The following is a 23,136-nucleotide window of genomic DNA, read 5'->3' as shown; positions in this document are numbered from 1 at the left end:
GTGCAGTGCTCGAAGACGGACAACTTACGGCATCTCCGACGCGTCCCGTCTCTCCCGTTAGTCCGGCGTCGCCTTTTGGACCCTGGAATGAAAATGCAGAATTAGATGTATTCCTCTAAAGAGGCTTGGTAAGTAAAAGATTAGCAGCATTTTACCACTGGTCCAACTGGTCCCTTGAAGCCTTGTTCACCAGGTAAACCTCTTTGACCCTTAAGGAGACGACACACAAATGTTCACTGTAGTTTTATACGATTTTACTCTTGCATATTCTTGTCGAAATGATTAAGTCAATGGTAATAATAATATCTATGACATCATACCCCGTCACATGATGCTTGAGAAACTCAGAGCTAATGGAAATCATTAGCAAGTGTGTGTGTTACTGCTCTGCTAACTAATATTCTGTACTATACTATCTGTACTGAACTACCTGAGAAGCAGGCCAGTGCACTACTGACATTCAGGTGTTTTTAATTAGCAGAGTAATTGCTACGTGGCATAGCTGTGAAAACCGGATGTGCACTGACATCTAGTGGACACCTTTGCATATTGCAAGAAGTCTTTTTTTAAAGTGAAAGAGGACAGAGAATAAAACAGGAGGAAAAGGAGCTCACAATCTCTCCTGGGTTCCCTTGATCTCCCTTTGCTCCCTTCTCTCCAGGTTTTCCCTACAGACAGGAAGGGGAGGGGGGGGGGGGGATAAGAAACAAAAATGTTGACTCTTCAACTCTTATAGAATCTCTGTCATGCGTCCTGCAGCGGCTGAGGTGGATGGACTCACAGGTTCACCAGGCTCGGGGATCACGTTTGCCACCTGTGAAGAAACAAAAGGGGACGACAAAACAAACTTGATGAAGCGCTGTCCTTGACTCCAAGACTTTTTTATCGTATTCATAGCATGCAGTTGCAGACGTGTCAAAGTGCAAAGTACAAGAAGCAGCAGTTTCACTCACATCCCCTGGGATGCCAGGAAGTCCCCTCGCTCCCTCGTCCCCCTGAGGCAAGAGACAACAAAGTCACCTTGTGTGCGTACTAATGACCTCCTCAAAGCTCACGCTACGGGGGGGGGGGCATTACTCAGGACTGCTGTAAAACGGCGGGACGCACCGTGAGAAGTCCTCAGTTTTTGACCTTCATACATCATGTCAAGCTGGTCCCTCATTTACCTTGTCCCCCTTTTCCCCTTTTGGTCCCAGTGGTCCGTCCTGTCCTCTTTCTCCCTGCGCAAGGGAAGCCAAAAGCAAGTTTTGACAATAAACTTCTACACATCACAGACCATTTTTTTGGCACTTTTGTGTTAATTGATATAAAGCAAAGTTGCACCTACCGGAACGCCCCTGTCCCCTCTAACTCCATTCCCACCTGTCTGACCAGGGGTACCAGGCTCTCCCTGGGAAAATAAATACGAATGCATATATATGACTGTGTTTATTATTAGAGAATATCAAACCAAAAGGCTAAACCGCTGCAAGCTCACTCTGTCCCCTGGAGGTCCTCTGGGACCAGGAGGCCCATCGTCACCCTGGGAAGAATGAGATCAATATAAATCTGATTATTATGGAAAACACACGAGCTGCATGTGACGTACGGCGTGTTTCTGGGTTTCAGTGAAATCCCAGCAGTACCTTTGGTCCGGGCTTGCCGGCAAAGCCATCTGCTCCGCGCTCTCCCCGGGGCCCCTTCAGAGACACAACACTTCCACTTAGATCTCAGAGCCTTGCTGTTCAAAAAGATGCATTTGCAACAAGCGTACTGTGTGTAGCGACGTAGACACTGTATTCATTTCATTGTGTCAGCTACACATCACAGGAGCTGTGTTTCAACTCTTCTGCTTCCTAATCACTGTGAGAATGTCTGAACAATAACAGATGTGGCCATGGATCCAGAGGTCTGGAAGCCCACTTTAAGTTTCTTTACTCTCTCTCAGTATCCCTGCCACTGAAATAAATAGCACATTGTAGGTAATGCAGCTATTTGCCGTATTTGCAGCTCATAGACTCTGCATTATCAGCTCTCATTAGCATCAACACTAAATCCTTGTTTTTTCACAGTGACTAAACATAAAGCAGTTATTTATGTTTTTTTGTAGGACCTGGCTAACAAACAATCTATAAAACAGAGCTAAGTTTCTATTTAAATGTGGGCCATCGGATGGACTTCAGTACAATATTCACTTTCCTCGTGTTCACTCCAGCTGCTCGGTTCATTCACTTTGTCTATTGTTATATAGCATGAAGTTCAGAGGTCTTTCACTGATTTTAATAAGTGAACCATAACAGTTGCAGACCCTAAAACCCAAACAATGACCTGAAGGACACCAACAAGCGGCGTGCCAAGAGACTCCTTTCACCTTCCGAAAAGCATTTGAGCCATTGTTCACATAAGAGTTGGGAAGTGTCACTTTTTATCGAGAAATAACGAAAGAAGAGAAAGATTATTCAAAAATGTCATACTGACCATAGTGCCGTCGTTGCCAGGAAGACCGTCGAGACCGTCTTTACCAGGATGACCCTTCCAAGATGTGAAGTGAAGAGAAGTTGACATTTAGAGGCGAGAACCGAGGGAAAAGACAACATGAGTGGAACTACTTTTATTTGAGAATAACATGCAGACTCACAGGCTTTCCGGGCTCGCCCTCTTTGCCCGAACGCCCAATTTCACCAGGCAGACCCTTCATACAGAAAAAGGCCATTCATTCAATTTGCTGCTGGCACAATCGATATATTTTAACAACGGTTGTAGCCGGATTTGTGTGCCGGGTGACTTACAGGAGGTCCAGTGTGTCCTGTGCTTCCTGCGGGCCCAGGTGGACCCTGAGGACCCTGCAAAATAAAAGATAATATCACTAAAAATGTTTATCAGTTGATGATCATCCAATAAAGCAAGAGACGAGGCGAATCACTGCAAGTGAACTGCCACTAGAGGGAGGTATTACACTACTGTTGAGAGGGAAGGTTTGCATTTAGCTTCTTCTTCTTCCTGCTGTCAAAACAAACAAGTGAAAATGGCCACACAAAGTGAGTCCAAAATGAAATGTCAAAATCAAACTGAAATTGTCCTCACAGCGGATCCGGGAAGGCCGTCCACTCCCGGCAATCCACCCTCTCCTTTCTTTCCCTGAAAGACAACGTTTCACTTCATTTAAAAACTGAATTAAAAGCCAGTTAATACGAAACATGATCTGTTTTTTTAGAGATAATACCACTCAATGTATCTTTGCTGTGTTGGGAGGTTTAGCGGTGAAATGTTTAAACCGTCCCATCATTACTCTACTTTCCGTTGGATCCAGGCTTTCTCTTACAGAGTTTGCAGGGAAAACGAGAGCTTTAATTCAACATTTAGACCTCAGAGCAGGAAACTCAAGTTCCAAGATGGTTGTTTTGTTGGCAGTGTAGTTAGCTAACGCTAACTGTCGTTAGCTTATGAACTTTTCTCATAACACAAAGTCAAAACACAATAACTACTTTCGGTCAACATGAATTGATACTAGACAAATAAAGATTTTTTCATATATAAAAAAAATATTGTACGATTCAAACTTACACGACGGCACTCTGTCACAAGATATAACGGCATTTAAACATACAATTAATGAAACACTACCCAGGCGGTTTTAAGGGGACATTAAAACCGGCTTTTAGGTAATGAGATTATTGAAGTTGGCAATTCTTCGACGGTGTTCAAAATTATGTTCAATTAAGTTTTACGGTATATAATCATATATGTTACTCGTGTGCTGCAGCACATTTTGATAGAAATGTGTTTCTCTATTTGATCATTTTGTACTAATGCTACATGTGAAAGGTGTGTATGTAGAACAGCAAAACTACAGGCCTCTGAAGAGAAATGTATTGTTGGTTTAAATATTCTTAAACAAAGGTTAAAAAGGTTATGACCTGACCATACGAATGTCCAAAGTAAATTCCTGGCTACATCTCTTTAATATTTTTTCCCTCCTAAGGTTTCCTGGTGGTGTCCTTCACGTTCACATTCTGGCTCTGGCAGCCCTCAGCCGTCTTATCGGGACAGAGGTGAATATAAAGGGCCTCAGAAGCTGTGTGCACACGCAACTGATGAGAGCTTTGCTGCAGTCGATGTGAAAGTGACTCAATCGGTACCAAATCAACCATAAAGCCAACTCTATCAGTGCTCTCAGCAGTGGAGACCACCCTATTATCACATCTCTCAGCTGACCTTCCCCTGATGTAACAAAAGAGCTGCACAGGAGATGTGACAGGCTCCGTATTGTGGAATCTGAACCCGTCGTGATTGCTTTATTCATATCAATAAAACATAAATCCCTCGCTCTCAAATAATCTTTTGAGATTACTGCCTGAGGACAAAGTGCATGCTGGAAGTAGAAAAGTATTTTTTATTGCGATCCAGGGGGGGGGGTTGCCTGGTCTCTGGAGCCCAGCGGAGCAGCTGCACACGTCGATTCCACCGTAACTCTAATGAGAAGTTAATTGCTCCCAGTGGAGACGGGGGAATGGAGGTCACTGTCTTTGTTAATGTTTTGGATGAACAAATCATGTTAAACTACTGTGCCTGTTTTAATTTATCTTTGCTTGTGGATGGACCCAAACGGACAGAAGAGAGAGTGAAGCATCAATAGGAGAGAGACAGGGGACACTTTTTGTACCTACTTAACAGCTGCATTATCAGCTCTCATTAGCATTAACAATAAATCAGGTTTTTTTCATTCTACATAATCCCATTGGAACGTGATAAATACAGTTATGGGAGCACAGCGTAAAATCCCAACTGCGTTAGACTTAGAGCAACGAGTTAGGCCTGTTTTCTGTCATTACAGAAAATAGTCATTGTTTTAAAATATTACAAAAGAATTCACTTGTGATGCAAACCATGTTTGTGCTTGTTTAATTATAATTTCATGTGAAACATAATTGCTTCCCGGAGAAAGGCGCTCATTCTGAGCCCTGGCGGTGTTGGTTTAGCTCACGCATCAACGGCCCTTTGGTTAAAGAACAGTGTTTAGCATTCATGAGGTTCTATTGAACTTTACTGTTTAATCCTCTGGAAATGAAAATTGTTGTGTTTGTGTGGAAGGCCCCGTTGTTTGTGAGTTGAAACTAGAGACCACCGCATGCTGCACAGTGCTCCACCTGTAAGACCATAGAAAGATGGAGGATCTTTCATCTTTCAACGTCGGAATATTCCAGAAATTCTTCACTTTTCCTTTTGGGGAAACCAATGATCCAGATGCATAATGCTTCTTTGTTGGAATTTAATGATTCAAAGTTGAATGTAACTTTAGGAGAGAAGCTGCAGGAGAGATGTAATGTGATCCTGAAAGCATGAAACAGACACAGGTGCACAACTTGTCATTTTACGTCATGATCATGTGACTTTGGAGGGAGGAGAAAGAGGAGGAAGCTGCTTTACGGAAGGATACGGGATAGAGTGGAGTTGTTTTGAAGGTCTAGCGTCTGAGAAACTGGGCGTGACTCGTATGCAGACTGAGCCACAAGGAAAGGAAAGTCCCTGATGCAGTATTTTAAAGTCAATGGTTCTTACTTACTTAACTTACTGAACAAGATATTGTCAGAAAGTAAGCAACACATGTCCAGGTATTTAAAACATGAGGTGCTCTAAGCTGAAGAGTAACCGTATTAAGGTCGAAGTACTGAAATAAAGAAGCAGAGTGGAAGAAAGGAGTGAGATTCTTACCCTCTGGCCAAACTCTCCAGGTTTCCCAGGAGGTCCCTGTTGACCCTGAAAAACAAAACCATCAGATACAATCAGTGCCATCGACTGCTCAGCACCACCATCCAACACACGGCTTTTCCACCACAAAGAAACAAGGAAGAGGATGTAATTAATGATGATGCTTACTTCAGGCCCCGGGGGGCCCTCGGCCCCTGGAGGCCCAGGAGGTCCTGCATCCCCCTGAAAACAGGTCCAGCGCGTTATACACGTTACATAACACACCTTCTATGGCTCTTTGAGACTAAAGTTACCATGTTATGTTGAACATTATACAGAAAACATCTGTTACACAAAGGCACACAATGGCAGTGTGCTCATTTGTGTTCTCTTTTAGTCTTTAGATGAACATGTTAAACGATTTGGTTATTGAATGATTCCTCACCTTTTCACCCCGTAAGCCTTCTTTTTGAAACTGAAATTGAAAAACAAGATGCATAAATAATGTGTTATTTTTTTTAATTAAATCATCGACAGATTGCTTGTGCTGCTGCGGATCATTGTGGGAATTTGAGGGCATGGACTTTGAAACTGGCAATTTTTATTAAAAGGTAACAATTGGTAATTTTATCCTCTGCAGTTTCATTGAGAAAATATAATTGCTTCTTCTGTAAAAGTTATCCCGTTCTTACTTTTGAAAGACTTGTTTTAATTAATAAAAGAAGTGGCATGTTGCTCTTTTAGCTGGTTGGATCCAATCCAAATGTTCACTCCATTATGTCATCGCTAAACAGGCCCGTAATTCTGCCTGCTTTTAGGTCTATTCCTGGTACTCACCACATCCCCAGGTAATCCGGGAAGGCCTCTCTCCCCCTGTGACCAAGTTCACACAACAAAGAGGAAAAGCCCGTCATTAGAATCAAGAGACTTTCAGGACGAAGCACCGAAAGGGCAACGTGGTAATGACACGGTTCCTGCAGTCATTGTGGGTCGGAGGGAAAGTGAAACTCGTGTGCGTGTGGTACGAGCCTGTGTGCTCTGCAGGAAGATTCACAACAGACAGTAGCAGACAGGTGAGGGGGGGGGGGGGGGGGGGGGGGGGGCGCACCTTGATGCCTTTAACTCCACTGGGTCCCGATGCACCGACCAGTCCTCTCAAACCCTTATTGGTTTCAGACAAAAAGGTTCATTAACGCGAAGGTGAGTCACGAAACATGTTGCAGGTTAAGCTCTGTTAAATCCTTAAATAGAGGATTAGCACCTACATCCTTCCCAGGAGCACCTGGTTTGCCAGGTAATCCGTCGAAACCTGCCCCACCCTAAAATGGAAGAGGAGGAAAGACAATAAAGGGATTTATAAATAAGTTATATCATTGAAATAAACTTGCATTTACTCCACTGACATCAAAGCAAGTGTCTTGAAGTGTCCAAATTGACAGCAGTGAAAACTTTTTAAAGCTAAATTAGCCCTTAGATGTTGAAATAGTTCAATCTTCTCCCCTCGTTGGCTTTACTGACACAAGTACTTTTGCAGTGTTCCCCTGCAGGAAGCGACTGGCTGAGTGACAGCTCCAAACCCGCCAGCAGGATGATTGAATGGAACCTGCTGCACGTCCTCCTACCACATGGTTAAATACTCAGGGTAATTGCTCCATGTTTACGGCTTTACACGGACCCCCGCGCACAGGTTGTAAACATATCAGCGTAATGCAAAAGGAATCCAGCTGTTTCTCATCACGTAATACAATATCTGAAATAATTTTGACTAAAAGGTTTTTTGTGACGAATGGAAAAAGAACCGCGGATTTATTAGAAGCCCGACTTGCATTCTGACATCACTGGGACGGCCGAAGGAGGGAGGTGTTTACGGCTCGGAGGGACCTTCAGACATCAACAAAGCTTCTGCAGGCCTGAATGAGCTGAGTTACGGCCAGACGGCCCCCGCGCGGTCCCAGACAGGAAGCGCGCGCGGCGGCGAGCGGATCGAGGAGGGCCGCATCTGTTTGCGCGATCACGCCCTCACTTCTCCGCTCCTCTGAGAAGAACTGCCTCTCTCAGAAGTTAACCCCGCGGTCTGGATTGTGTGCAATTTAATCTCTACTCCGTGCAGGTTCAAGCTAACGTACTCGGGGGTTCAAGTCCCGGGGCACGCTGGGAAAAACATGGACAGGAGTAAACAAAAGATTTGCAACCCTTCCAAAACGATTCTGTTCAGGCGCTTTTGAGCAAGATGGCCGTGTTTGTGCACCTTTCGTTCATTTATATCAAAGAACTAGGCATTGCTTACCTTGTCTCCCGAAATTCCCTTTTCGCCTTTTCCACCTGATTCGCCCTTCAACAGAACGCAGCAACGTTACAACGCCGCGCGTGAAAAATATCGTCATCACTCGCCAACGTCCGATCTCAGCCATTCACCTGGCGGCGTGCGGGCGGCTCATACTCACAGGGACACCTTTGGCTCCTGGCGTGCCGGCAACCCCTTCGTCCCCTTGAATTCCCTGATGTGAGGGGAGCAACATTTGATCAGAGGGAGTTCCTTTGGACCGCAGTGACTTACTTTAGAACAAGTGAGGGACTTCTGAGTCAGAGGTCAATCGGTGGGAGAACCCCCCCCCCCCCCCCCCCCCCCTCCCAAAAGGAACAGCAGCTGTCAGGGGCACGACTCAAAGTGCACGGCACAGCCTTGAACTTTGACCTCTGGCCTCATTATATATCTGGTGTCCATTTTAACGGTATGTTTCGTTGCCAAAACAATTTTTTTTAAATAAAAGGTCGTCGCAAATTGCATTTTTCAAATTACAGTGAGAATATCTTATAGCTAAATGTGAAACATTCATTTAAAACTGCAACGAAAGACCATGTACTGAAAGCTTCTGTTTCCCTGCTCTTAATCAGGTCTGCAGAGTTTTACACAGACGACATCACTCAATGAATCATTATACTGTCAGCTTGATTTTAAAAGCTCACGACTTGAAACAAACAATTTCTGTGTGATTTGGTTTAATGACATAACTAATGTGACGTGACTCACTGTCACACTGTAATCGCTCACTGGGAGACTTGAATTGAACTTGGTCATCAGTAATGTTATCGATAGAGCACATAGAGCTGCTGTGGGAGGGGCTTGTTTTAGGTCAGATGTGCGTATTATCCCAGTTGTGGGAGCAGAACGTCAGCTTGGGATGTCGTTGCGTACAGCTCAGAACGAGGAAGCGTTCTAGCATACGTTAGATTTATGATCCATAAGAACTGAAATGCTTCATCTTTCTTACTAGATTTTGATGCGCTGACATCACCGAGGCTCAGCAGACTTTATGCTCTAAACCGCACAGCCAGCATGTCACCGTTCATTGCCCCCCCCCCCCCCCCACCCTCCATGTATGTGCACTGTCTTGTGAAATCGATCAATTAGACCATATTCACACACCTTTTGTCCAGCTAGACCTGGTAGACCTGGACCACCATCCCGTCCTCCTTCACCCTGTTTACACACAAAAAACACTCATGTGAGCACATTGGTTTGGCGAAACCTGACTGGATTATCACACAAAGTTAAGACTTACTTTGTCTCCTTTGTCTCCGGATAAGCCGTCGATACCTGGCAGGCCACCCGTCCCCTGTCACACGATGGGAAACACAAAATGAATACCACGCGGTTTCTGTCATCTTTTTTTTGCACATCCGTCATTTGAGGGGAAATCCGCCGCGTGTTCCCTGGGTTTCGCGAGTGCACACCTTCTCTCCTTTTTGTCCGGGGCCACCTGTCAACCCTATTCTGCCCGTATCGCCCTGTGGACAGAAGGCACGCGTTTACTGCTCCGTCAGCCATTAGCATGCGGGACGGGCCGGAGGGACGGGACGACGTGCTGTCAGAACGTCCGCCGCGCGGCGAACACACACAGGAGGTGATTTGGGTGGTTCGGAGGGTTAATGTGGGACAAAAGGTTTCAGTGTTAGAGAGGGATTAATGGGTTTGATTATTGGAACAGGGATACACACACATTTGGACAAAAAGATAGGCGTTAATATCACACAGAAAACACAGAGTTACACATTTCAAGATACACACAAAAAAAAACCCAGAAGGTGGCACGTGGAGTAGCGTGATGCGCTGCGAGCCGCAAGGTTGGCGGTTCGGATCCCGGCTGCTCCATGTGCCGTGTCCAAGTGTCCCTGAGCAAGACACCTGACCCCCTAATTGCTCCCCACGCAAAAATGTAAAATGCAATGTCAGTCGCTTTGGATAAAAAGCGTCAGCTAAATGACACGCGATGTGACAGAGACCCAGACCCACTACCACTGTGGTCGCCCCCCCCCCCGCCCGGGGGCCTTGAGCCGCGGCGAGGAATCCCCAAAGCCGGACGGAGTGAGAAGCAACAGCAGTCAAATCGCACCGCACCACAAAGCACTTTACAAGTCACCCCTTTAATTATTTTAGGGAGCGTTCATCATGTTAATGCACCTCATTTCATTCATCACAGAGATTAGGAGGAAGGCTCCCCCCCCCCACGCTCCGCTGCGCCCTACAACCAAGAAGACATTATCTGCAACAACGCCGCTACACGGGGAAGGGCCCGCTGTTGCCGGCTAAGGATGCAATTAGAGGCAGTGAAAGCTGCTTTAATTCACTTTCACCCTAAGCGGCTTCTGCTTTACGTTCTGTTTTAGCGTCGGCATTTGAAGACAAATAGCAGCCTCCCCCCCCCCCCCCCCCCCCCCAGGCAGGAGGTGAGGAGAGACACTGGTGCAGAAAGGAAGAAATAGGAAAGCAACAGGGAAGCGCTGCATTAAAGTTCGATTTCATTAATGCAGTTCTATCAAACCAGTGGGGCTTCCGGCAGCAAGCATAACAAAATTAGCATCTATTCATCACACAATTAGCTGGAGCTGTCCGTCTGACTGCTTCGCTGACCTTAAAGTAACGCTTGAACGCTCCGTAGCATTTCTTTTTTAATACACCTGCATTTTTCAAATCAATCACAGGTACATTTTTATCACGTAGAAAAGAGTGCAAAGACCACCTCTGTGCTTCCACACCTCCTGGGGCCATTTTTAATGTGCCTCCGTGGACGGCTTGAATGATGCATGCTGAGGATTTTTGTTTCAAGGAATAAATTATACTGTGAGAATCCTGTGATTTGAACGGACTCGGTGGGAACCCGCGTGGGCCCCGCCTTCTCTTCTACCCTTCTCTTCTGTGGTAACATGTCCTCTAATTCGGACAATCACAGCATTTTCCTAGCCACTCCCTGACCAAAAAAGACGTTACGTCGTTCAAAGTTATATATATATGAAATGCAGAAAACAGAACAAAAAAACGAAAGAGAGGAAAAAAAGAAAGAGAGATGCGTGTCCAAGAGGTGCATGCATATGACGTATGCATGGAGACAAACATGCAGCATCAGAAAGAGCAGGTGCACTTACCTTCTCACCTCTGTCACCTTTGACAGATATTACATTGCCCTGCAAATAATTCATCAATAACGATCAATTATTCTCGAGGCAGCAAGAAAAGCAGACGAGATAATAGCTGTAAGGCATGCGATCTGAAATATCGTAGTTTATCCACAGAAACATCTACAATCTCTCTATTAAGGGAAATCACACTTTTAAATGTGCACACGTTAATTTTTCATACAGTGTCTCCCTTTTCTCCTCTGATTCCTGGAGCTCCGATGGCGCCCTTAGAGCCGGCGTCACCCTAAAAAACGTAAGTTCACAAAACAGCTCCGTGATGAAAACTGCAAGCTTTTGTTACACAAACTAGCGGTTCAAAGGAACTTTAGATGACCTTTCCACCCTTAGGACCTGCAACACCGGGCTCACCGATGGCTCCCTGTGAGAAATGAAATGAACAGAAGTCTCGCCAAAGCCTTTTAAGAAACGATTGCCACTCATCTGTGGACACAACAGACAGGGAGGAAGTCCGCCAGCAGCAGGGGGCTTTACCTTGTCTCCAGCAACGCACGAGCAGTTGACTTCGGGGCCTCTCTTCTGCTCCACACTGGTAGGTGTGGGATCTGGGATTTCCACGGGGGGTGCCTCTGTCACTACTTTCTTGGGGCACTGAAATGATTGAATGCATGGCAAAGAGTCGAACCAAAAGTTAATATAGCACCAGTGGAGTCGGGCTTTCAGGTGATGTCGCTGTGAGCTCAACATAATGACAATGATCTCATTTTGCTTTCCGGTTCAGGTAACAAAGCCAGAAAGCAGCCTTCTGTAAACCTGTAGTTGGATGTAAATCTACTTCTTAGACGGTGCCTCAAATACTCACAGGTCCATTGGGTAAATCGCAGCAGGTCTCCAGCTCTGCCTGCTTGGAGTCACAGTAAATCATCATCCTCTGGAGGTCAAACTGCGTGGAAACAGACGATTGATTAACGTCTCACTCCGGAGGGTATCAGGACATTTGAAATGCACTACAGCCTCTAATAAAGCACACGGACTCACATCGATCGGCACGCTGTCATACAGCCTCTTCCCGATCACGGTCTTGCCCTGGATGTCGATGTCCTCCCGGTCTTCGATGGGCAGAGTCTGGATGTGTTTGCAGTCCAGGTACAGAGACACGGACTTGGCCTCCACGCTCAGGGCGATCTTGTGCCAGTTGCGGTCAAACAGGTTGTCAACTTCGGGGTTCTTGAACACGGCCCTGACGGCGTCTTTGGTCAGGCCGACAGCGTTGTACTCCACCGCCTTGTTCTCCCCGTCCAGGCGGATGGACACCTGGCGAGACAGAGGCAGGGAAAGGATGAGGACCGAGGCAAACAGGCAGTCGGGTCCACCACTAAGGACACTTACTTAAGAGGTGGGGTTTTAGCTACATTTACTTTACCTAAAGATGTCCATTTTCTGCGGATTTGTACTTGCAGTTCAAACAAATCCATTGTGATTGCTATATAATGGGTTAGGATGAATATTTAGTGATGTCCATGAGGGGAGACACAAGCTACCCAGCAGCATGCAAAATAAAATAGAGTTAGCCCGGCCTTTTGTAGATGTTTTAAGATAATGTATCCATCAGTGATTCTATTCTGAATCCAGCCACACATGTAGCAGTAATAGTCACCTTTGTTACCATTTACGTTTGACTGACCCACCTGTGGGATTCCATATTTGTCATAAACCTGCCAGAGGTACCAATCTTCACGTCTTGAGGTTTTCCTGAATTTAAATGTCGTCACAAAGGCATATTCATCTGGCAACCCTTGAGGAAACACATCCCTGCCAAATAGAAAATAGGAAAGTATTACAGCGTGTATAAACAGTTCTTTGTTTTTTCTTTGACGCAGTGCTACAGTTTAGACTTTAATATACAAACCCATAATGAATCCATACACTTTTAGATTTGAACGTACGCTGATACATCTGACGATGCTTCTAATCTTCTGAGAGGAAGTACGTGAAAACCTTGTTTTGTGTGTTTTTTTTAAAACATTTTTAGTTGGGGCCCATCAGTTAATTCCGTTCCACAGTCCATCAAATTTGAAAGTATCCTAGAAGACCACGTGCAGCTTATTGCTTGCAGTATAACTGGGCGGCCACTTACTCTGTTTGCTGCACAATGGGCATGGTGCCGAGGCGAACGTAAGAACTTTGGCCTTCGTCCTCCTTAGTGCCCAGAACGTCTCTCACGTTGAAGTACTCCATCAGGTTGAACCCTGCGGCAAACAAAGAAAAACAGCCCAGTTGGACCCAGCGGTCTTTGGGTTGAGTTATGTCTTCGTCACATTTCCTGGGTACTTTGGCTTTAGCCACACCCTGGAGCCGCTGTGTTTGTAATTATTTTTGAAGGAAGATTAACATCCCGAAACGACTGGAAACTAGAACCATTGGTTGGCAATTTAAACATTTCTTTGATTCATTGCCAGAGGGGGAAAAAAAAATTCATCTCTGTTGAAGGTCTCTGAGGCTGTGTGCGCACGTGTTTGTGTGTGTTTTCCCCCCGCGGCGTGTGATTTTAAAGTGGTGTGACCACAGGTCATATTTAAGGGGTTTGGAAAGGACACTCCCTTGTGGGCCAAACAACCGCCGTAGCTATGGCGACGGCAACACGGTGACAGCTCGGGCCGCGACAACGCTGCCGGTTTGCCCGGGCAGACCCCGTCGAGAGAGACGTCAGCCGGGCCGCCGGGCCATTAGTGTGCCGACAGGATGAGGACAGCCTCGACGCATTCCTGCATGGCCTCAGTAATGAAACCGAAATTCACGAGAAGCAAGGTTTCCGGAGGGAGGGTCAGCACCGGTGCACTAATCTTCCAAAGAGGAAACGGGAACATCAGGACCGGTAATGTGAGAGTCTGGCAGGAGCTTAGTGGACTTCATTAGAAATAGCCTTGAAACAGGTGGTAAGAGTCTGCAGGCTGCTCCGGTGCCGTCAGCTGCAGAGTCCAAAATAACCTTAAAAACAGAGGGAATCGCCGAGGGGATCGGCCTTCTGTCACAGCTACTCTGCGTCAGTACGAGGTCCCTGATGAAATATTGTCATGCACTCACCACAGCTGGTTTCTTACATGAACAAAAGCCTTTTGGGCAAACATTTTAGATGCCATTTACTTCAATCGTACCTTCAACTCCCACGACTGGTCAGCAGAAGGTGCTGTACTCAACTTTGCCTCAAATGCGCGACAACCCTTGTTTTTGTCCAACTAGCATCCATGTTAAAGGTTGATGGTGCGTACTTCATTTGCATGTAATCAGCAGCGTAGTTTGTGTAGCATTATCACCTGTTTGAAGACTGAATCCATAAAGTCACTAAAGACAACTAGCGCGATTTGAAAGTGTCAAACATGAGTTCTCAAATTTTGTGTCGTCTTAAGGTTTTTTTTTCAAAACCCAAATGACACACACACATACGTCTTAAAAAAAACACAATATAGCAAGCGAAGCAGCGAAAACGAACGTCTATTGACATCTGCTGTGAAAAGGCTTGGATCATTGTCTTTATCAGAGTCTATCGTTCCTACACTGACCAGCGGTAACAAGTTAAAGAGTGACTTGAGCCTTGATGATGCTACACGCTACACGCTACATGCTACATGCTCTGCTAATGGACGTGTTTGCTCGAGGCAGCAGTGCAGCTGTGAGCCTCGGCTCCCTTTGTCCCCGCGCTGGTTTTCTATGGCTGTCGCGGGGGCCCATCTCAGCACAGAGCTGTAATTTGGACTGGCAGCAGATAGCATATAATCAACCCCAAAAAAGTTATTTTGGACGCCCAGAAAACAACCAATGGGGAGATCTGCGGGGAACGACCAGATGAGTTCACAGACTGGGAAAAGGCACTCACGCACACACACACACACACACACACGGCGTTCTTTTGATCGGAGCAGATGTCGGCGGCCGTGCAGTAGATAGTGTGAGCGCATGAACCACAAAGACGTACCCCTGAGGGGGTCAGACTAGACAGCCCGTGATAAAGACGAGTCTGACTCAAACCGCAGGTCTCTTGGCCGTCAAATCGCAATCAGCGGCGGGGCGGTCTCTTTGCGCGGCGGTGGAGCACGTTTTTTAATTAGAGGTGGGAGCGTACAGCTGCATGTTGTGAGGAAACATACAGTTTGTCTTGTACTTGTGGAGAATTCCCAACGAGCACTTTACTCAAATGAGTGATGACTTCAAATGAGTCACAGACTAACGGTCTATGGAACAGCGGTCGAGGCCCTATACAGATTTGGGCTCTGAGATGACCGTATCAATAATCTTAATAATAATACCTCTTTGTGGCAACATACAAGGTAAATAGGAGAAATATACTTTTGCTAGGGACGAGCGGTGGCCTCTTTATATTTATTAGGATATGGAAGTCCATATCTAAAGTTACAGCACAACGATAACTAGGGATTTAAAGGTATTATACTAACTCTTAGGCATTTGTGATGCTTGTGGCTAAATATAAATCAGTGTAGTGTGTGGACCAATTACAGAGTTTACAGCACGTGGTTTTGATTTTCAGATATGGTGATGGGCGGGTGACTAGTCCGTGCTTTACGCTGCCTCTCATCCAGTGCATGCTGGGTTATTATGCAAAACAACCCTGAAAGGGACGGAAAGGTAAACCAAAGGGATGGATTGTTGAATTTGTTGAATGATGTCCATATTTTAAAGATTACCCCGTCAATAAATGCCAGACAGATTTAGTTGAGTCAAACTTTCTACAACACGGCTTCCACTACTGTGACATCTCTCTTTCCACAAAGTTCAATGTAGCGGGAGTCCAAACAGGGCATCTGTTTTTTCTCTCAACGTGATGGATGTGGGTGGGAGACTCAGACAGGAACCCAGATCCCCCAAAAGACTCTCTCACAACAACATCCAACCTTTCTGGTTAAGCACCGTGCAAGAGTTCTCAGAAAGTTAAACCAGCAGGGCTTTATCAAATCAAGACATCAAAGGGTCACAGCAGCATTCGTTTATAAAATAATAAGATACATGTGTTTAAATTCCAGTCTGCCAGTGGTTTTTTTGCAGAAATATTAATGTTTTATATTGGTAATTGTAAAATAAGACAGAAAATCAATGTTGAGGTAAAGTAATACATCAAGTCATGAATAAACCAATTTCCAATTATTTAGAAATAGAGGAAATCGCGAGTGAAAACTGTCTAAACCTTTGCATGTAGAACACGTTTCTCCTCATGTATCAAAGCTGAATGTGGTAGACAGGTGTAGCCGGCACTGCATGCAGATTGCACATACCTGGGACCTCTTCAAGGCCATGACTGCTGCTGCCGGGCTTAAACCGATCAGGTTGAACCTTCATGTTGGGACACAGGACATCTGAGGAGAGAGGACCACAGTTCAGTCCCACGCGCCGTCCATCAAGATGCATTTTGTGCATGCGTCAGCAGTCATGTTTGAATGCACATTTCTGTGATGTCCGTTATGTTAACACCTAAACTATCAGCATGTCTGCACACGGTAGGAAAGTTCATGTTCTTTCCATGTGTTTGTCCAACAGCTGGATCATACGAGGCTTTTATCTGAGAATACTTTCCACCCGTCAATCTAAATTAAATAGCAAGAATTTTTTCTCAACTAATTAATTGGGGTAATTTCGCCGAGGAAAGACGAATCAGTCTGTTTGGAAACAACTCTGATTTGATCCCACGCGGTAATTTCACAACTGACAAGGTAAATTTGGATGGAACCTCCTCGCCTACCCCACATGGGGAGATACAGTTTCACTTTGTTGATTAGATATGACAGCAGGATCCTGTCATGATTTGCAATCAATCTGTTCAGAGAAACTTCTCATTAAACCTGATATCAGCCAAACAGTTTGTCCGTGTCGTGGCTGTCGGCCCTAAATATCATCCGAGGCCAAAAATATCACAGTGAGACACTCCAACTTCCCTAAAAGATTGAGTATCTGTCAAACACCTACCATTAAACCCTGCCTTTTTCTTAAATTGCAGCAATAAAAATCATCCTGTTAGACCCGCTTTTAACCTTTGAGGTGTTCTTTATGTGCACAGCTCCGTTGACGTGACTTGTTTTTCTGTTCCATGCAAATCCCAGAACACGCCGAGCAGGTAATTTTACTGTCAGCATCTGAGCACTCTTTTTAAAAGTGATTCTTCAAGATCTCAGAAAAGATATTTAGTTTTAATTGTGCACAAAGGCAACAAGTCGAAAGATTTCCGTTCTGTGAGTGAACGTGTTGATGCACAGCCGTGTGCGACTTAGCATGTGAAAGCTTCTCCCTGCACTCGGGGCCCTGGAGCCATAATTTAGGAATTTTGAGTTAAAATGTCAAACTTGCCTTTGGAAATTAAAGTCACAGACAGATTCCTCAGTAAACGTCTTGGACTGGGTATTGGACTGGGTCTTGGCCTGGGTATTGGCCTGGGTATTGGCCTGGGTATTGGACTGGGTCTTGGCCTGGGTATTGGCCTGGGTATTGGCCTGGGTCTTGGACTGGGTCTTGGACTGGGTCTCGGACTGGGTCTTGGACTGGGACTTGGACTGGGACTTGGACTGCCCCGACCACGTCTTTTCCCAGTGACTCCTCATACTGTATAAAGTGCTCTGATTGGAACTGCTACTGCTGTCTGTCGTATTGCGTCCGGGTCCGTACCCTTTACAGGAGCATTGTACACCCGATATGAAAATACTCCAAACACAACGGCAACAAGTTATGGAATAACATATGCAAATAAGTCCAGTGCTTGTGTTTCTCAGGGAAGCAACATGATGACCAAGCAAACAGCATAACATCAAGCAAGCGGAGACTGAAGCCAAAGAATCATTTCACAGACAAACCTTGCGTATGACAAACATCCAGCATGTGACTTAAATGCCTCTTAGCTTTGACGTTTTGAACGAAATTCTGAAATCAATCCGCTGTTTGAGTCATGCAAGATGGTGGCCATCTTGCATGACTCAAACAGCGGATTGATTTCGGAATTTCGACTCAAACGGCTTCTGGTCCCTTTTGAGTGACGTTAGGGGGGGTCAGGGGTCGAATTTCACAGGCTGTGATGCCTGCGCAAAATCCTGTCCCAGAGTAGTAATCCTCACTATCAATGTAAAACCTTTTTAGGATTACTGTCTATACACTGGGCTATCACTTAGCCTGGTACCTCCATCTTTTATAGGACTTATAGGGCTGTTAGCGATTTTATTTTAATGCAAGTCTAAAGATTTGAAGGGTCTTTTGTGTGTGTTATATTGATTTCTTTACCAGTAAGACATCAACTGATTTGACACACTCACAGTGGTTCCCTTTCATCCCCAAAGAAAATAAATAGTCCAAATTAATTACATAGTTATTACACTTTTTTATCATGGGTGTATTACACATGCTTCCTGCCATCATTGTGGACGTGCACTTTTTTAAACACACTGCAGCTGTCCGACAGGAGGTTTAATAGTAGAGTTTCCTCCCTCTGGGGCCATGTAGGGTCAAGTGTGTGATCCAAGCGGGGCCACACACGCTCTAATGAATCAGTGCAGAACACAATAAGTAGATTCCATTTTTAAACCTTTGGATTAAAAGGTGAAAACTTTCGACATGGACATGGAGCGGCTGCACTGGACCCACTTAAAACATTAGAGCTATAATTTTCAGAGTGAAAATAACTTGCATTGCTCGCTGAGCCAGTTGTGGTGGCCCCTGATATACTTTGAGACCTCAGAGATTAGAGAAAGAAAACATTGTGGCGTTTAGTCTGTGTAAATTTAGCTCTGGGTTAGTTCTACACCACCATGTTTCATTACACATAACCTGCATTATTAGTCTACAAATTTGAAGATCGTCTGAATCAAAACTTCCTTTGGAACAATATTTACTTTTGACTTGTCAAATTTAGAGCGTGATTATAGTGAGATCTGGGAGTTCTGTCTTTGCTCATCTGTGAACTAAACCATGTAATCATGTCTTTTTTTTTCTATTTAGTTTGTGGCAAAGAATCATGGCATCCTTTTCCTTCCTGTCTGGCTAATTTTAGGCAGGAATTTCAGTGTTGGAGTGCAAAGCATCCATCTTCTCCGTGAAAAGGTTCTCGCACAGATATTTCTGCTCACAGCTACTGAACATTTGACAATGTGGGACACTTCCCGAGCCTGTGTGCATGTGTTTGTCTCTGCGAACTAGTGGAAAAACCAACGAGGTTCGCTTGGTACCGGCTTTCCAAGTGCTAAACACCTCTGAACCAAAGCAGCAGTTAAACAGGCTGCTAACCCACAGACAAAAAAAAAAAAACTGTCTCCTAAAAGCCAAGGTTCCCAACAGGCCGCTCACACGCTTCATCCTCAGTAGGAAGGCAGCGCGGATGGCGTGCGTGTGCTGCAGCTCTCCGTGGCTTGGGGTGGGGCTCTGTGGTCAGGGTCTTTCGTCCATGCAGTGCTTATGGTTTAAAATAAGAGTGCAATTTGATTAAGTGCACGTTCTGGGTGAGGCAGGCTCTCCTTCAAACAGGAGGCCATGTGGCACGCGGTGTTGGTGTCGAGGGCGCCGGGACTTACTCTCGCACAGCCTCCTCCTCAGCCGGCCCCTGATCTTGTCGATGGCGTTGAAGTCCGTCACGTGGAAGACGTGGGCGCTCTTCGGCTCGGCCGCGATCTCCTCCAGCTCCACCCGCAGGGCCTCCCCGATGCCCACGGCGAACATCCTGACGCCGGCCCTGGCGGCCGCCTTGGAGGACTCCAGCACGTAGTCCTGGCTCCGGCCGTCCGTGAGGAGGATGGCCACCCTCTGGACGCCGCGGGCCGCGGGCCTGGCCCCGTTCCGCTCGGTGAAGATGCTGGCGGTGGTGTAGTTGATGGCCTCGCCGGTCATCGTGTTGCCCCCCAGGTAGCGTATGTTGCGGGCGGCCTGCTTCACGTCCTCCAGGGTGGCGTGCCTGCCCAGCGTGAACTCGGTGGTGGGTCTGTCGCTGTAGCGGACCACGGCCACCCGCGTCTTCTCCGGGGCCACGTCGAAGGAGTCCACAATGTTGGCCACCCATTGCCTGATTTTCTCAAAATTATCTTTCCCGACACTGGAGGAGGTGTCCAAGATGAACGCCAGGTCGTAGTGGACATTTTTACATCCTGCCATGAAGGAGCACAGGAGCGTTAGGTCACATGAGGTCAACAACGAGGCGTAAATAAGGGGACGTTCAATTCAACGGTTTTACCTGCCCTCTGAGCCTCCGCCCTCTCGCAGCCGCACAGAGTCAGAGCCAAGATGACCAAGGCGATCCTAAATCCCAGTCCTGACTCCATCTCCGCCTTCGTTCGGTTCTGTTTCATGTATCTTGTTACCACCATTAAGATGTTCTATCTGTGGAATGGTCAGTGGAAACATCAACAAATTCATTAATCTTCCAGCAGGTACTGCAGTCAGTTTTTGTGAAAATGTATTTTGTAAGTTATTTTAGCCCAGATGCCCTTTTGGCAAAGCCGATTTGTGATAATTTCGCTCCCGCAGTGAAGGCAAAGTGGGTGGTGTACTTCCTGTAGCGCGAAGAGATTGCTGTGAAAAAAACAGAGGCCTCCCACAACAACATGTCTATATGGAGAAGGCACCGGTGGAAGGCTGATTTCAGAATGCCACTGTGTATAAACCTGGGGCTCCAGCTCTCTCACCCCCCCCCCCCCTTCCCCCTCACTGTGCAGCATTTCTATTCCCCCTCATTTAAATGTCCTCCTGCTCTAGACCCTCACACGAGATGGTTCTCCGTTCTCTCGGTTGTGATAATTGATGAATACTTAAACACACTTTCCACGCCATCCAGAGGACACTAGTCCCGCCAAAGACTCTTTCTAAATGCAGCTGTGCTCCGTTGTGCCTGGGTGCCTGTCCCCCCCCCCCCCCCGGACACAAACCTGACACTATTCCTGCTCCTGCTGTACGCCGGTGGTTGAGAGGCTGCAGGGTGACCGACCGTAGCCATAACACGGGGTCGTACTGACGTGAAGCGTCTCGCTGTCACTGGGGGGGGGGGGGGGCGGGGGGCGGGAGTGCTTCACCATCCTTCAGCGCCTCTCTGCGCTCTACTGAATTCCCCCGAGGTGAACGGCAGGCCACGCGTTTTTGTTTTTAAAATAACTATGATATGAACATATGGCCGTGTTTGCAGTGCGTTGGGGGCTCTTTTGGCTCAGTGGACCTATCATGAAGACAAAGTACTACGCTGGAGTCAAAGAGCACAGCGTTATTCCAGGAAATGGTCAATTTTCTAAAAAAAAGTAACCCGTTGACTGTGGCTGGCCTTTATACCCAATAGAGTGTGCTTTATTCTCTGTGGCCTCCTGGTACAAGTTTCCCGATCCGATTCTCAATTGGGCTTTTTCTGTGCTTTTAATAGAATGGGCCAGCTGACTCACTCTAATTCCCCCAATTAGTGAACATTTAAAATGTGAGAAATTCAGCCCAGTTGAGACTGAAAAAAATCTGAGCACCCAAATAATAGCTGCTGAACATCATTTAGATTCCGGCTCCCGAGTCCAACATTTTCTAATTTGTCTCTCTTTCATCTCTGATCACATTTAGACACACGCCAGTCTCTCACTTGTTGAACTCTTCGCCTCCGGACCTGGTACCTGAACCCGAGGCCAGCTTTCTCACGGACTTGAAGGACTCTTGTTTCCACTTCCTCTTCTCAATGGTCGACCTGGGACCAAAACCTAGATGTCTAAAACAGAAGCACCGTGTTTGTCGTTCCCAAATGTTTTTTTTTTTCCATGTGCAACGCGAAGAAAGAATAGAAAAAAAAGGTCTGGACAGCGTGTTGGATTTAAAACTGATACAGAACTTTAACAAAGTCAGTTTCAGATCATTTTAGGATGTTTTTTTCTCTCACCTGACCCGTCACTGGTTCTCCGGCGGTTCTGCGGCGCGTCTCTCACTCTGGACACCCCCCCCCCCCCCTCCCCAGCAATCACGGCCTGGATCAGCACCCAGGGAGCATCGTTATCAGGTGACAATAATCCAAGGTGTCTCCCCCCCCCCGCTGAAAATGAGACTGTGGTTTTAATCCAGGGCGGGAGTCCAGCGTGGCGGCTGCTTGACTGGAGATGTGAGGTGAGCCTCACAAACCGTGTGGATGGGAGGACATAGTGGGAGGGAACTGTGAAAGGGGAAAAGTGTAGAGTTTCACTAGTTGGGGGGGGTGCGGGGGGGGGAGGGGGGTGAAGTGGCTTCTACTGTTCTACTGACTACAGGCCAATTATAGACGCAACTTTGTGTGTATTTTTATCCTTTATTTTCCCTCCTTTACGGCTGCGCCCATCAAAGAGAAGAAGGCAACGCGGCCTTCGGCAGCCGCAGCGGAGCCGCCCCGGGGGCCCGGTGGTGGCTTACGGGGCGGGGGCCGTATTTACGTTTTTGGGGGGGGGAAATGATTACAGAACTCTTGTGCTTGTTTGACTTGTGTTAAATATCCGTCCCGGCCCGAGACTTGAGGCCCTCGCGTCGACATTTATGCTTTAAAACATCTGCTTTGTAGAACTGATCAGATAAAACAGACCCTTTCCCCTTGATACGCTATGATTTGATGGCTTGAATTCACATTTCAGTGAAGAGAGGGGTACACACACCGACTGGGTCCTTGTGTTAGCAGGGGGGTTTTTTTTGGGGGGGGGGGGGGAGCCATCCTCTCTGGAGTCCTTCTACAGCTCTCACTTAGAAAACCCGCCGTTCTCAGAGAAGCTGGTGAAGCACCAAAAAAAGCCGATTGGGAAGTGGGCTGATGATTCGGGGGGGGGATGGGGGGGGGGGGGGGGGCGGAGGCACGTCATGAGCGGACGGTGTCAGTCCCAGCGACCGTCTGTCGCCTTTGTGCCGGAGGGCCGGAGAGGTGAGCGGGAACCAGAAGCTGCTGAGCACCACGTCGCCGCCGAGGAAGCCATCTGCTGTCTGATTGACAGCCAGCTTTCCTCCTCCCACGGGGGAAAAAAAAAAAGAGGAGAATGTGTGGATTACAGTTGCAGCGGAATAGACTCACGCCTCAGCATTTTGAAAATAACCTCAGTAAATGTT

The 23,136-nt window shown here is 46.6% G+C and overlaps 1 protein-coding gene across 1 annotated transcript in view; it reads right to left on the bottom strand.

Annotated features, from left to right (window-relative positions):
* Positions 1–22,011, bottom strand: part of col22a1 (collagen, type XXII, alpha 1) — a 32,879-nt gene extending 10,868 nt beyond the window's left edge. Inside the window, exons 1-37 of the mRNA XM_037473712.2 lie at positions 21,959–22,011; positions 21,668–21,790; positions 20,291–20,436; positions 19,638–20,204; positions 16,368–16,448; positions 13,220–13,331; positions 12,771–12,894; positions 12,121–12,396; positions 11,945–12,025; positions 11,617–11,733; positions 11,459–11,503; positions 11,306–11,368; positions 11,092–11,130; positions 9,403–9,456; positions 9,231–9,284; positions 9,095–9,148; positions 8,112–8,165; positions 7,955–7,999; positions 6,933–6,986; positions 6,776–6,829; positions 6,505–6,540; positions 6,113–6,142; positions 5,857–5,910; positions 5,692–5,736; positions 3,064–3,117; positions 2,769–2,822; positions 2,618–2,671; positions 2,458–2,511; positions 1,626–1,679; positions 1,478–1,522; positions 1,328–1,390; positions 1,167–1,220; positions 954–995; positions 782–814; positions 615–668; positions 156–209; positions 29–82 (exon numbers count right to left, since the gene is read on the bottom strand). Coding sequence (XP_037329609.2) covers positions 29–82; positions 156–209; positions 615–668; positions 782–814; positions 954–995; positions 1,167–1,220; positions 1,328–1,390; positions 1,478–1,522; positions 1,626–1,679; positions 2,458–2,511; positions 2,618–2,671; positions 2,769–2,822; positions 3,064–3,117; positions 5,692–5,736; positions 5,857–5,910; positions 6,113–6,142; positions 6,505–6,540; positions 6,776–6,829; positions 6,933–6,986; positions 7,955–7,999; positions 8,112–8,165; positions 9,095–9,148; positions 9,231–9,284; positions 9,403–9,456; positions 11,092–11,130; positions 11,306–11,368; positions 11,459–11,503; positions 11,617–11,733; positions 11,945–12,025; positions 12,121–12,396; positions 12,771–12,894; positions 13,220–13,331; positions 16,368–16,448; positions 19,638–20,204; positions 20,291–20,423 — 2,841 coding nt within the window. The 5' untranslated portion in view covers positions 20,424–20,436; positions 21,668–21,790; positions 21,959–22,011. The remainder of the gene's footprint in view (positions 1–28; positions 83–155; positions 210–614; positions 669–781; positions 815–953; positions 996–1,166; positions 1,221–1,327; positions 1,391–1,477; positions 1,523–1,625; positions 1,680–2,457; positions 2,512–2,617; positions 2,672–2,768; positions 2,823–3,063; positions 3,118–5,691; positions 5,737–5,856; positions 5,911–6,112; positions 6,143–6,504; positions 6,541–6,775; positions 6,830–6,932; positions 6,987–7,954; positions 8,000–8,111; positions 8,166–9,094; positions 9,149–9,230; positions 9,285–9,402; positions 9,457–11,091; positions 11,131–11,305; positions 11,369–11,458; positions 11,504–11,616; positions 11,734–11,944; positions 12,026–12,120; positions 12,397–12,770; positions 12,895–13,219; positions 13,332–16,367; positions 16,449–19,637; positions 20,205–20,290; positions 20,437–21,667; positions 21,791–21,958) is intronic.
* Positions 22,012–23,136: the final 1,125 nt, after the last annotated feature.

This window comes from Pungitius pungitius, chromosome 17 (genome assembly GCF_949316345.1).
Source record: "Pungitius pungitius chromosome 17, fPunPun2.1, whole genome shotgun sequence".
Classification (NCBI taxonomy): domain Eukaryota; kingdom Metazoa; phylum Chordata; class Actinopteri; order Perciformes; family Gasterosteidae; genus Pungitius; species Pungitius pungitius.
This window is presented reverse-complemented; position numbering and strand designations above follow the sequence as displayed.